The 14,581-nt window shown below is 35.7% G+C and overlaps 1 protein-coding gene across 1 annotated transcript in view; it reads right to left on the bottom strand.

The window, feature by feature from the left end:
• Positions 1-14,581, bottom strand: part of TRMT44 (tRNA methyltransferase 44 homolog (S. cerevisiae)) — a 21,347-nt gene that overhangs the window by 3,975 nt on the left and 2,791 nt on the right. The window contains exons 2-9 of the mRNA XM_009285429.1: positions 12,323-12,440; positions 11,231-11,450; positions 10,206-10,274; positions 6,949-7,056; positions 5,398-5,469; positions 2,048-2,154; positions 1,273-1,456; positions 192-582 (exon numbers count right to left, since the gene is read on the bottom strand). Of these exons, the coding sequence (XP_009283704.1) occupies positions 192-582; positions 1,273-1,456; positions 2,048-2,154; positions 5,398-5,469; positions 6,949-7,056; positions 10,206-10,274; positions 11,231-11,450; positions 12,323-12,440 (1,269 nt within the window). The remainder of the gene's footprint in view (positions 1-191; positions 583-1,272; positions 1,457-2,047; positions 2,155-5,397; positions 5,470-6,948; positions 7,057-10,205; positions 10,275-11,230; positions 11,451-12,322; positions 12,441-14,581) is intronic.

The raw sequence follows: 14,581 nt of genomic DNA, 5'->3' as shown, positions 1-14,581 counted from the left end.
CGGTAGAGCCATCAGCCCAGGTGTTCCTAGGGGGGGGGGGGGGGGGGGGGGGGAAAGACCTTTGATTGCTACTGTACTGTTCCTGGTATTTCCTGAAATCTATTTCACTTACTAAATTTACAAACATGTAAATTCATTGGAAAAGATATCCTCTACCAGCAAAAGAAAATATAAAGGAAAGACAGTTTCACCTCCTTGATTCCAGGTATTCGTATTTCCACCATGAATATTAGAGCATGATTTTTGGGGGGTTGCATTTAACAGCAAGTTTGCCACGTTGAGAACCACATCATCTACAAAATCCTGAGGGAGGGAAGCACAATTTCTGATTTGTTCTACTTTTTCTCTGGGTTGAAATCCAGGCATCCAAATTGTACCAGCAGTATCAATCTCATTTTCAGGAAGTTCCGAGTCTGCCTCTTTGCATACACCATCAGAGTGATCCTTATGATTAAATCCAACTCTTCTGTCACACGTGACCACAGCACAGGTCTGACGATTATTAATATACTGTGTTATCTGCTTGTCAATCAGAGCACATTCTGTAGGTGGATAGGTCCTATTTTTTCCAATAAGGCACACCTATTTTAGTAGAAACAGGTAAATCACTATTTATACAGAGTCCCATACTTACACACGGCCCCCCAACCTGCACACGTCTTATGCAGGCTTCTAAACCTACCTACAGGAGATATCCATTCAAACTCAATGCTCATTAACACCTGAGGGTTTTTTCATTTTAGTTTTCAAATACTGGTGCCACAGAAGAAATCCAGTAATCAAACCATAATCCATCATGCCATACAAGCACAGAACAAAAAGATTGTTCCTGACCCTCAGATTATTTGCAAAATTAAAACTGGACACCTCTTCCTACTCTGAGAACATTTCACTTCGAATTTCACAGGACATGAAAAACAGCAAAATTAAGTACAAATAAGCAACATAGGCAGCTGGAAAAATTAAGGCAAAAAATGAGTTTTATAAGTTTTCCATCCCATAGGGTGGCATAAGAAATAACCATAAAACCTTCCAATCTTTCTTGTCTTTAGGATTGTACCTATGACTTTAAGAGCAGATTACCCAAGAAAACAATGAGTACTTTTAATCTCTCTTCAGAGCATATTGTCTCAAGTAATGCAACTGACTATAGTCTGATCTTACAACAATAATAATGAACAAACAATAATAATGAATAAACATCCATATGCCTCAGAGAGCTAGCAGCTTAAAAAAAAAAAAAGACAAAAGTCCCATACAGTCCAAAATTACCCTTTTTGTTGATGGAATTCTAAGGCAATCTTCTTCCACATGAAAGCCGCATACAAATCCCACTTGGGCAACAAAATCGAGATATTCTCTGTACTGAGTTTTCTTGCTTTGTCTTCGGCTGTATTTTCCATGGAAATCAAAGAAGCAACATGGCAGCACAAAGTAGCAACACGAGTAGGAAGACCTACAAAAAGGGTAACAAACTGGTGAATGTAGTTATTTCAGAGAGCACACAAATTTAACAAATAACCCACCAGATACAAGCAATAATGGAAATTTTTATTAAGTGACAGAGCTTCATGTTATATGTTTCTCTTTCAGTAGATCTATTAGTATAATCAAAAATACTGTTTCACAAAGTATTTCCTATAGCAAATTACTGTGCCAACTTGGTTTGCAAGACTAAATCTCTAGATATTAAACCATTGCAGCTGGTTGTGAAGAGCACAACTGTTCAAGGAAAGGCAGAAACAACAGCACTTTTATTAAAAAAAAAAAAAACAAAACAGATTCACATCTAAAGAATAAAAATCAGCTGTGTTTTTTGAAATTCAAAAGCAAAATGCTGTACTGAATTGTATGAGAAAGTAAATACTACATCCGTGCTTCTCCACAGGAAGAGAAACATTTTGTAAAAATAATCAATTGGCATCAAAAGCAGCAAGTCCTGCAAGGAAAGCAGGTGTGGCTGCAAAAGTGACAGTTTTCACCAAGCACACGCAGGTAATTATGGTTTTTAATTCCTGCCCTCCCACTCCCCTCCATCCACAAATACCTAGCTGCAATTACAGGTATCCATGGTGTTAATTCATCTGAATGGTTTCCTATGAGCCAGTCAGTATCTGGAAAGAGATGACTGTCACCTGGCATGATTGTAGATTCCTAAAAAAAACAAATAATACATTAAGTGAATTTTATCACAGGCTTCTTTATTAACAAATAAAAGGCATTTAAAGTACTAAGCAACAATAAGAAAATCATACAAGCTGACAAATACAAGGTGAATGAGAACCACAGACACCAACAATGTTTTCCTCAATCTGCACTTTTTGCCAGCCAGTAATTTTTTTATAGCTACAGAGAAGTAATTTAGCAACAGCTACCCACAAAATATTGGTCAAAGAGTGGAATAACAATTCTGATTAAAATATCTGGCACCCTAAATATTTGTAAACAGATATCATACATTGGATTATGATTTCTTGCCATTCTCCTTCTGTCGCATATATGTCTGGACTCAATTTTTCAGAAAATCACTTAATTTGCTATGCCTTACAGTCCTAGGACTCACACAGCAATTAATCAGAACACAGCTTCACTACTATCTTCTCTTCTTTCACAGACTCTTCCCAAATGAAATCCTAATATACAGAACACCACTCTTCACACGCTATCATTCACGTATAATAAACCTAATCCAGCCTAACACTTTCCCTCTTGTCTATGTTGCCATTCCATCCCCTTCCAAGTTGTGTCAAGATGACCTTATGATACGTGCAAAATCAGGAGCAAAAATAGGAAACAACAGGCTACAGAAAGAAGGCTTCTTCGTTGGCCTTTAGAACAGCATTTTGCCTTGTGGAAATCCAATATATATGGATTGAGGACACATCAGCACAGAATTCCTCCCACCATAATATTGACTCACAGAATAGTTATTAGTCTCAATACCACCCTATTCTGATATCCTTAAAAAAAACAAAAACAAAACCCACAAAAACACACACACACACAAACTCCCCCCCGCAAACAAACAAAAAACCAAAACCAACCAAATGGGATGAATTCTTCACACAGGTTAAATTTTTAAAGTTCTAGAGTGCCTTTAAAGTTTGCCTCTCTCATTCACACGTTTTCTTACTTAGAACCAAGTTCAGCAAAGAAAGTACTTAAAAGATATTGGTACTATGGAAGTACATATACATACTCTTCTCTAAAAACGTGCATGAATCTCAAAATAATTATTGGGCAGATTTGAAGAAAAGTTAAATTTGAATCTCCACAGACCTTTAGGAAAAGCTGTGAAAATGATGCACATACTCTCATTTTATATACAAAATGCATGTTTTATGAGGTCAAAATTCACATGTATATGCAAAATAGTACCTCTATAGGAATTAAAAAAAAGAACACTTAATAGGGAATTTCAGAAGTCTCAGACTACCTCTATTACATCCCAGTTCCCCTCTTCTGAAAGCACTGTGTTAGGTGTTTTAAGTAGCAGTATGGTGTATTATTGTTCACTATAAACACTGTATCTCTGACCATTTTCAGTTATGTATATACATTTCTAGATAATATATGTAACAAATTTCTTTTTGGCAGGTTAGTAGATGTTAAACCAAGTGTTTGATAAGTGTTTTCTTATGGTTGATTAAACAAGTTACTCCTACGTTACATTTCAGTTTTGATCGTTCAATTTAGACATAGCATGAATTATCAGTGCCATACTCCACATTTTGACAGTCACTCATAATCAAATTTGTATTCACCATGTCTGACAGTGCCACCTGTTACATTCATTTATATTGCTAGTATTGGCACTGAATGTCACAGATGGCAATATTCATCCTGCAACTCATGCTTTAAGTAAAGATCAAAACAAAATTAGCTTCAAGGGTAACAAAAGGCTGTGAGCAGGTGCTTTCTCCTTCTGTGGCTACAGGAGCCTTACAAAATCATTTCACCCTTCCTGTTCGTTATACAACTCCTTCCCACATAAATTAGTACTCTCCTTATATGCATATTTTGGTTATTTTTATTGTTTCTGTCTGGCTATTTCAAGTGTTCTGTGAATTCTTTTTTTTTTTTTCTTTTAAAAAAGACAAATAAAACCCATTCTTTTCTATTTTGTTCCTTCATGCTGCAGAGAGGAACAGCTGATGCTCAGAAGTTTCTCTATGAGTCAAGAAATCTGAGGAACTGTAAACAGCCAGACCTTAGTATGAAATGAATGTACAAAATTCAAAGATTTCCACAATACAGAAACAGGGGAAGAAAAAGGAATATATAACATGAAGGAAAAGAGAAGATGCTGTTTGGTATGATCAGAAGTGATGAATATAGTACAACAGGAATGAAGGAGCACCACAGCTTGATGCTTTGGATTGTTCCTTGAAGCTTTTCAGTAAGATCTGGTTGCAGACTGCAGCAAAGGAATCTGGCACTTTTGGCAATCTGTACCCAAAATGGCAGGGTGGCAAAGAGAAGGCTGCACAAGACTGTGAAAGCTCCACCTCCCATCTGTGAAAACTGCTGCTCTTTTGTTGATTTAATGCGAGTCGTTAGCATTCAAAGATATGTTGAATTAACTTTTAAACAAAACTACTAGAAAATAACTACAGGCAGAAAATTCTTTTAATATATTGGAAGCTGACAATTTTTGAGAGAACGGAGTGAGAAATTTTAGGAGTCTAGAGAACAAGAAACCAGCAACACCTCACCTCCAAAGGGCAACTGTTCATCAGTACCACACTTTAACAAGTATCAGACCAAGAACAGCTGGACTTAAAGTGAATGTTCCTGTGCTTGAATTGTTCCTGTTCTCATAAAAATGTTAATGTGGAACTTGAAATATAATCCGTCTTTCAGACTCATTTTCCTGTTCATTTTTTTGAAGGCTATTATGGCAATTACTTACCACAAGGTCAGTACAGCAGATGATTTGGTCCTCTGAGGTTCAACAACAATTTTGTCCCCAAAACAGCACACAGCACTAGGTCAGAATCACTTTCAAGAACAAACTACTCACAACTTTGGATACTAATATCTTTTATGAGCGCAGTGGTGCAAACAAAGCTGCTTAATATTGATCTTCCAGTAAAATCAGATTGTTTCACGGCGTGCATGTCTGTGCATGCAGTAGAAAATCATACTAGTCTTCTCAGCTGACAAATAAGTAAGTTGCAAATATGCAAGGGTATGATACAGCATTGCTCTAATAATCCCCTTTACAACTTACTTTTTAGTCCCGCAAGACATATGGGTGGCATCATACCAAACCCACAGATCACTTTACACATGTCTGTAACCCGTTATGTTTGATTACATTTGCATCAACGCAACCTGAAGCAATGAAAAAATAAAGTTATGAAACAGTAAGATTGACATACATTTGCATAATACCTCTAAATGAGTTTCTTGTCCATACATGTCCCATATTTTTCTTCTCCTCACATCAATTCCTCTACCTGAATGCTGAAATATTTGAACAAGTATCATTTTCAAGTGCTACTTTCAGCAGAAGTTGTCAAACAGGCTCACTAAATGCACACATTAACACCAATTATTTCTTTCATATTAAAATTTAGACTCATCATGAAACACAGCTTCACCATTCAGAAGCTGAATACTTTTAATCCCTTCTTTCCCTTCTAAATATAAAGGGAAAGACTAGGAAACATCAAGAGTATCTCTGGTTTGAAATTTTACCTGGGCACACCTATTGAGACTGCTCTTGAAAATGTGGATCTCTACAGAAGTAAAAGCCGAATATTGTTTTTTGTTTGTTTGTTTTTAAAATATCAAAACCTTTCACAAGGCGAGTATTACTGTAGCACCCACAGGGCTCAGAGAAGAGTGCTATTCTAAACAGTCCTTGCTAGGAGAACCACATTTCAACTACTGAAGTCAATTAGATTGTTGGAGTCCAAACACACTTCTCCCCGTGTGAACTGATGAAAAGAGGAAATAGGACTGGAAACTAAAGCAAGAAATAAAGAATGCATAAGTAACAGTATTTGAACTTCAAGAACACTGTGCAGAACTAACCAAAATCAATTACTAAAAAAAGTCTCATAAAACTCACACACATGAGTTTTTGACAGTCAACAATGACCTAATGATGTACGAAAAGAAACATCTACAGGGAAAATAGCATCTTGTATTAGATCAATTTTTTCTGGCCACACAAAGATACAGAGCTTGTGTTAAGAGAACTTGGGACTTCCCCCCCACCCCCCCCCAGTGACATCTATTGATCTAATAGGAGATATTAATTTCCTCTACAAATTTTACCATTTCCTCTACAAATTTTACCATGTTCTCCCAAAAGTGTAAAATACAATTTTCTGAAACAGACAGACCCAACTTCACTGGGTTTTGTTCAATCTCACTGGCCTTTCTTTGTTGTTGTTTCAGAAACCATGCCTCAAGAAACTGAATTTTGCTGTTGCCACATTTTCACTCCCAAAAGCACACTATGTTAATTGTGAAAATGCCTAACAACAAATCCCAGGATTGTTTTTAAAGGTACAGAAAAACATTGTCAGGACATGACAAGTAGAGTTCAACTTCGATAAAATTAAGTTCATGAAAAACATCTCATTTAAAGGCTCTTGTAAGAGTGAATCTCTATGTTAAGATTCCCTACTCCTTTCTGCTTTGTTTACAGCATAACTAAATTACACCATTACTTTTTCTTTTCCCTTTTAGTTTCTTATCTCAGAAAAATAGCCTTGAATTGAAATGAATTGCACTAATATAAACAGATAAATAAGTGAAAGTTTTCTAAAGCTCTGCTAGGATTTTTTCCTGGTAACTAGAGTGACAAAATCCTATTTTAGTGACGTGAATTAACTGAATTTTGGCTATTTGCATGCCAGATAAAAGGAAAGCATAACAAGAATATTGACTACCTCTATTTTTTAATTATTATTTTAAAAAGCACTTATTTACCCCTTCATTGTTTAGAATATGAACCAGTAGACCATTTCCACATCCAAGATCTACAAAGGACTGTTTCTTGGTCAACCCTTTTTCCTTTCTCTCTTCTTCCCAAAGAATCTAAGACAAAAAAAGAAAACATTTTAGACTTCTGCTCTCAATTTTCCCTGTAAGAAAGCACCAAAGGTTATTGGAAATGAAAGGAGAAAGCTGGAAGAGAATGCAGATGTGACAGAAGACATCCCCTGTACTCACAGAGAAAATAACTTTAGAGAAGGAAAAAAAACAACTCAGAAAACACTAAAACTGTTTATGGAGAGGGGCAGGAATTATGTTGCAAAAATATCAATCATTTTCTAATTTTCATGTCCTCCACTCCCTTCTGAGTCACTGGAAGTTGAAATTAATCAAGGCTATATAACCCTGGGCTAGAGTGAGCATAAATGTAAAATAAGCTGCTAAAACAAAGGGTGCAAGAGATGAACAGAGGAAGCAAGGGAAGTAGCAAGTAAACTTCAACAGTGTCTCTGCAAGTAACACCATGGAAGCATTTATATCCACTGTATGAAAGAAAGAATTGGTGGCAGAGCTAAAGATAAAAACCAAAATGTTCTTTGTAATCAGTTGGCTATATATTGGTACATGCCACCACTTTCTACTGAACAAAGTGTAACTTACCTAGCAACAGTCAGCTGCCCCAAATTCTACATCAGCTAAAGGGACCCCAAACCTTCTAGCCCAATTCTAGTCCCTGCTCTGTACACAAGTAGTTACTTTACATAGTTACATAATTCATCATTAGTTAATAACTGGATGTTTGTCTGCACGGCATGGATTAGTCTCTTTCTATCACCATCAAACTCTTTTTCCTTCAATGAGAAGCTACAGAGCACACATTCATCAACCTGCACGCTTATTTTTTACCATGACTAACAAAAATCATCAAGAGCATTTAACCACAATAATTAGTATTTGTAACATTGCTGCTTGTTAATTTGTCAGTTTTGCTAGAGGGAAAGAAGCTGCAGATAATCCATGAGATTATCAGGCTGTGTTTACATTTTTAATTGTATCATTAAAAACACATTAAATTTAATTGTATCATCAATCATCGCACTTTTGCACTCCAGGCTGTATCCCATAAATCCCTAATCACCTCCTACACAGATCACACCTATCCTCCATCCCCTGCTGAGTTTCTCATGATGCAAACTGAATAGTTACTTCTTTGGGCATGTGCCCAGACAGTAGGTGACCTTAATATGACTCCAGAGTAAAATGAGGTTAGATGCCCCCTCCTCCCATCGTATCATTCTAGATGCTGTAAATCCATAAAAATTTAACACTGGACCTACCTTCTCTTAACCACCTGTTTAACATACTTCTAAATAATGAGTTATTATATACCATCATATAGATATCTGAAAATTTTGCAAGGAGGTTAGGTTATTAATACCATACTTTAAGCTTTCATTTATATAAGCCAGTTATTAGATGACTGTAATAACTTTTTGAAAATTACTGCTATGTCAGCTAAAACACATTATCACGGTAAACTAACACTCGTGCATAAAAAATTTGCAAAACATTTTCAAGAGTGTCATTACAGAATTTTCCTATGGCTACAACTATTACAATTCCTAACATAGAGGAAATAATTTTGAAGATAAAATATTATCATGGTGGTAAAAACGGTAAAAGAGAAGTCTGTTATATAGCTCTTTCCACAAGCCAGTATCATAGAATAGAATAGTTCAGTTGCAAGGAACCTACAACGATCCAACTATCTGACCACTTCATCATGATCATTTCTCTGACATAAAAAGTTCTATCACACCAATGTGACAATAGGAAATAATTTTGAAGATAAAATATTATCATGGTGGTAAAAACGGTAAAAGAGAAGTCTGTTATATAGCTCTTTCCACAAGCCAGTATCATAGAATAGAATAGTTCAGTTGCAAGGAACCTACAACGATCCAACTATCTGACCACTTCATCATGATCATTTCTCTGACATAAAAAGTTCTATCACACCAATGTGACAATCAAGATTTTGAGAGTAGCCTAGGTAAGTCAGGCTTCGTCAGACAATTTTAAAAATCTTTATGGGAAAAGAAATTGGGGTTCTAAGTTTAAACAGTCAATTATCAAAATAAATTAGTCCTCAACGAGTTCTTTACATGAGCTAACTTATTTACAAATACTGATTTAGAGACGATGCAACAGGTATCTACATTATACTTCAAGGTAGACATGCTCTTAACTGCACTCTGGATGGCAGTCAAAAAAACACTGATGCACCTACATAGTGACAAATTTTGATGCTGTTTAAAAACCTGAAGTTTCTAGTGACTGCAGGTGGCAGAGTTTTCATACACTCTTAAATAGGTAGGTGCCTTAGAAAACTGCACTAAGCATTGATCTGCCTTCCTAGCATCTACAGTTAGCGTTATTGCATTTGAAGATGGAATTTGAGCTGAACTTCTATCAGGGAAAGGCAAAGCAGTGAAAAACCTTTAGCATAAAATTAACCAGTCATAGAAATATGTATAAAACAATAGCTTCTGATCTCCAAACCGGTCTGTCTAATCGCTATTTTTCTGCTACATCAGTGCTTTTCACTTTATCACTTAAAAAAAAAATAAATAATCTTGTCTGTGTAGGTCATAAACTGCCTGTGACAGAGAACTGCAAATCTTTATCATATTTTCACAAAGAAGTTTTAGGATCCCTCTAAACTTAAATTTTCATTGTTATTGTGCTGATTTTTGTAACACAGGGCAGTATAAAAAACAAATCAACTGGTTTTCCCTTTGCTTTGTCACCTTAAATTTTTTTTCCAATTCTGTTACAAAACACTTACCTTCTATAACCACTTATTATATGCAAATCCCTGAAACGCTGTTGAGAGTACTACCAAAGAAGATCAGAATACAAACACAACTTGAATAGTTATAGACATGAATTCCACTTTCAGTTTAAGTAACGCTTGAAAACATTGTAATAAGAACTTTGTATCTCTGCTTTAATGAGAGCAAAAGCAAAAAATAAAAAACAAAACAAACAAACAAAAAACCCAAAACACAAAAATCCAAACCCTTTCTCCTACCCCCTTCCTTTTGCCTTGTATGACTGGAATAACTTCAGATCATTCTATTTTAAGGAATGCAACAAGTATAAAATGAAAATACTGATTTTCTTTAAAGAGGTTCTATTATTAGGAAATAGAACCTTATAGAATATTATTAGGTAAAGCAGTTCCGTACCAGCAAGTAAGCGGCAATGGCAACATCTTCATAAACAAATTTCTCAGGATCTGTCACTTCAGGCCACACCTTTAGGGGAAAAAAAAGAGAAAAAATATTTTCTGCACCATCTGAAATTGCTTCAAAAAGTGGTCAGAGTGATCTGCATACTCAATACTTCAACAGGTTTCTGCACTTCACAAGTTTTGCATTTTAACCTCATTAAAAATATACATAAAGAATGTAAATAAAGACTGTTTGATTTTGAGAGTCACACAAAAGAACAATGGCGTAAAGAACGTCTGCTGTCATCCAATCAATAAGGTTTCCAAGAACATTATGGCTCCATATGTGCAGCTCCTAACAAGTAAACTGCTGCATCTGTTCTGTGACAGAGCATGCATCCTTTTGCTTAACTCCCTCAGGAGAAAGATACTTATATTATCAATGTTGCACATAACAGGAATAACATGAGCATTTGTAAATTTATTTTCACAACATAACAGGCGTAGAATTATCCTGGCACAACAGAACACAAGGAGTCAAAATTTGAAGTAGGAAGACAGAAAGTGGAAGTATTATCTCTATTTTGTAAATGAGGAGTTGAAACAAAGATTAAAATGCTAAACACTACACTGTCTACTGCAGAGCTAGACTGAACCTTACCCACAAGTCCAATTCTCCTCTCATATATATCTTCCTGTTAGTACAGAAACATCAACAACCTTTCAACATTTTCACAGTATGTTTTACAAAAGCATTTACCAATTTTTTTGCTTGTAGCTTGAGCCAGATGTATAAGGATATAGGTTACTTCATACAGCACTTAAGATGATAAATGTCATTTTTCAGGATTCCCAGGATAAAACAATATTACAACATTGCTCCTCTAACTCAGAAAGACATATTAATACTGCATCTAAATTTAAATTGCGTCTTTTATTAAAAAAAAAAAAAAAATTTAGCTAAAGAAGCAGTCTCACTAAACAAACAACAGAAACAATTATAGGAAAACATATCATTACTGCATTTATTGCCAAACTTACCTTTACCATCTCTCTGTATTTTTCTTTAAGGTCTTGATAAACTTTGCTGTATTTTGCTACAGAAATGAGCGAGAGTGTACTTTTAAACTCACTGGGCTTTTGCTCTACAGACCATTTAGCCAGTCTGGACAAGAGTTCATTTCCAAGCCATGCTAGTTTGGGGTATGCAATTCCATCTGAAAACCAATCTTCTGGAAATGGAGCTACAATAGACACAGACCTTTAAAAATAAAATAAAAATTTTGTATAAATACAGTGTATTTCATTATCTCAGCTACCTCAAAAAGAGAAAAGAATGATTAAGTGGAAAAAAATCAGCAGATCAGAGGTGTAAAAATAGACTGGAGAATAAGGAAATACGTAATACACAAAAACAAAAGGAAAATAAAAGTGAAGTTACTGAATAATGGAACAGTCTCCCCTGAATTTTGTTAGACAGCTCATTATCTGCCAATTCAAACACTGTATATGAGAGTCCACGCTACATTTAACACAATGACTGAGGACTCGCATATGATGAGCAACCTGATTTAGCAATACATCCAGAGACTAACTAGTAAAAGTGAATTCATGAAATTCATGAAAACAACAGAAAAATTTAGGAGGAAAATATACCAGTTGGCACACTTCATTATTTCACCGTCTCTAACTTTATTTAGATTTCATTAGAGCTATGCCCTCAGATGCTCAGGACCAAGCTGCAATGGTCTACGTTTCAATGACTGAAGCTCAGTAGGTTCCAAACAGCAATTCCAATTTGACCCTCAACCTCACTAACACCCACAGAACCTGACCTCTCTCACAGGCATGGCTAGTTCCTCGCGATCAGAATACACATACTTTTCTAGACCACACACATGTACAGTCAATGTATACATTCAAATGTATACAAATGTCAGATTTGTGTTGATTTGGGTATTGTACATGATTCATTTTTAACTGAACACTACGCACTAAGATCACATCACTACTGTCATTTACTAATCAAGCAGGAAGTTACACAAACCAAATCGCCTAGATACCAAATCTAAAACATGCTGTGATCCTTGCAATAACTCAGGGTTTGCTTCATCTCTCACTCCTGGCACTTACCATTCCTCATCTTTTATGTGTGTAAGCTGAATTTGATAAATATTGCACTTTTTAATCTGGTATTTTCCTTCACTGTTTTCCTCCAAAGGCAGAAAGGTCACAGTCCCAGTGTCAACATCTGAAAAGATATGTAAATAGTGATGTATTATTCCACAGTGCAAACTATCCTGGCTAGCACCAAAATAAACTTTTGTCTCCTTACTATGTTAAGTGCAAACTACTGAGGCAAGATCTACAACAACACAGGAAGAACCACAATGCTAAGAATAGACCCGTTTCTCGGCGTGCCTGACAGCTGAAACTACTGAACTGTTTGAATTCTCAAAATACAGCATTCTGCTGCATGATGTTTCCAAAATATCTAAGGCTGACCAGTAAGACTATTCATTTTCTTTAAACCTAACTATTTTAATAAAGTAAAAGCTAGACAATGAGATTTTTCTAGCACAAAACTGCCGCTTTCCCCTACCCCACAATAAATACAGTCCTGGGAAGCACATTCCAAGTTAACAGAGACTTACATATCACCCCGGTATTAGATAAACAATCAGTGCAATATTAAAAAATATTCAATATTATTAGTATCTATCAAATTTTCCATGTTCAAACACAGGATTTATTGTGTGATTATAATTAATTATAGCTACGCTTCCGTTTTAGCATCATGCAGCTTTCCCAATTAGAGTTCCTGGACTAAGCACTGTGAAAAAACACATTATCTACCCCTAAATTAGTATCTCATAACTCTGAAGGGAAACTACCTGAGAATACCTGTTTTTAGGTGAAGGCGCATGTATTATATTATGTTCAGCAACCACACTACTGATCTTAACAGTATCTATCACCTGTGGAATAAAACATTTATGTCCAGTGACAGATTCCAAACACTAGAGATTCTGGAAGAGTTGAGATGGGCTGACAAACAGCTGGCAACGCACTCGAGTGCCTCTACCATATTTCAAGAAGATACTCTGCAACTTTTGTCACATGTCATTCTCTAATATCAATCATGCATGTACCATAATTAACTCCTACATAAGTGAAAACAGAGAGAAGGAGTGCGTCCTTTCAAAATAACTTACAAACAAAAAGAAAGGCGACTGCAGCAAAAAGTGAATGGCACGATAAAGCCTAGTACTCACATGCTACTGAATTTTTTTCTAAATCTTAATATCTTAATTTATTCCCTATATCCTTCCTATAAAGTGACTCTAAAAGCATTTACTATATTCCTTATAGCATATGATATGTATGCATTATTACTTTATAAACCAGTTACAAAAATCTTTTTAGCCATTGTTTATCCAGGGTGATTTCTTCAGAATAACTTCTCATTTTTTAAAATGGTTTTTCAATTACCATCAAAACAAACATTCTGACAACTGCAAATCTTCAAACTAAGAATGCTATGCTGGCCAAGTAATCAAATTTCAATTGACTCCAAAATTTTCTGAATGAGACAGAAAAGAATAATTAGCAAGAATTGATGTTTGCTCTGTTGCTATCTCGGCCCATCTTTAGCCAATCCCCTCTCTAACATTTTTTTTATTTTAAACATATTAATTAATAAAATTATTCTCCTAGGCTTTTTAAATTTTTTCCAAAATTTATCTTAAAAAGGTGTCAACCTATACCCTATATAAGTTTCTTTGTATTAGTAGGATTTACTGCAGCATATTACCATCATACAGTGTAAATAAACCCAAACAAATTGAGCTTCATTTTTAAGCAACACTAAACAATAAGAAAGTCGACACATACAGTTCAACTTGGCCAGGCAAGTGCCACAGCTGCCAACTTTTCTTCATTAACTGCATTTTCAAAGGCTACCGTCATCCCTTAAAAGCCTATAATTAGGTTTGCACTAGAAGCAGCGTTTTTGTGTGGGCAGCTTACTCATGACAGGAGCTTGCACGATTGACTTTTTGCCTCTTCTTTTTAAGGAAGTCAAAAAGATGAGACATTTTCTATACCTCTTCCTCAGGAGCGGTGTGCCTGGCTTCCCTAAGTGCTTTCCCATCTCAGCAGCACCTCACACCTAACACACGAGCTCTTCCCCTACTATGCTTTCCTAAGGCTGAAGCCGGGGTCACTTAAACCATAGTCCTACAGGTGTTTGACCTCTGTAATATGTATTTTAACTGCCGACACTTCCTAGCACAAGAACAACAAAAAAAGATAAAAATCTAAGCACACGATAAAGACAAAAATCCATCAGCACTCCCACAAGTAGGAAAAAAGTGGCATTTATCTCGTTTG

The sequence above is a fragment of the Aptenodytes forsteri genome, unplaced genomic scaffold (genome assembly GCF_000699145.1).
Source record: "Aptenodytes forsteri isolate BGI_AS27 unplaced genomic scaffold, ASM69914v1 Scaffold88, whole genome shotgun sequence".
NCBI classification, from domain to species: domain Eukaryota; kingdom Metazoa; phylum Chordata; class Aves; order Sphenisciformes; family Spheniscidae; genus Aptenodytes; species Aptenodytes forsteri.
The sequence above is the reverse complement of the archived record's forward strand: the minus strand, read 5'-3'. Positions and strand labels throughout refer to the sequence as shown.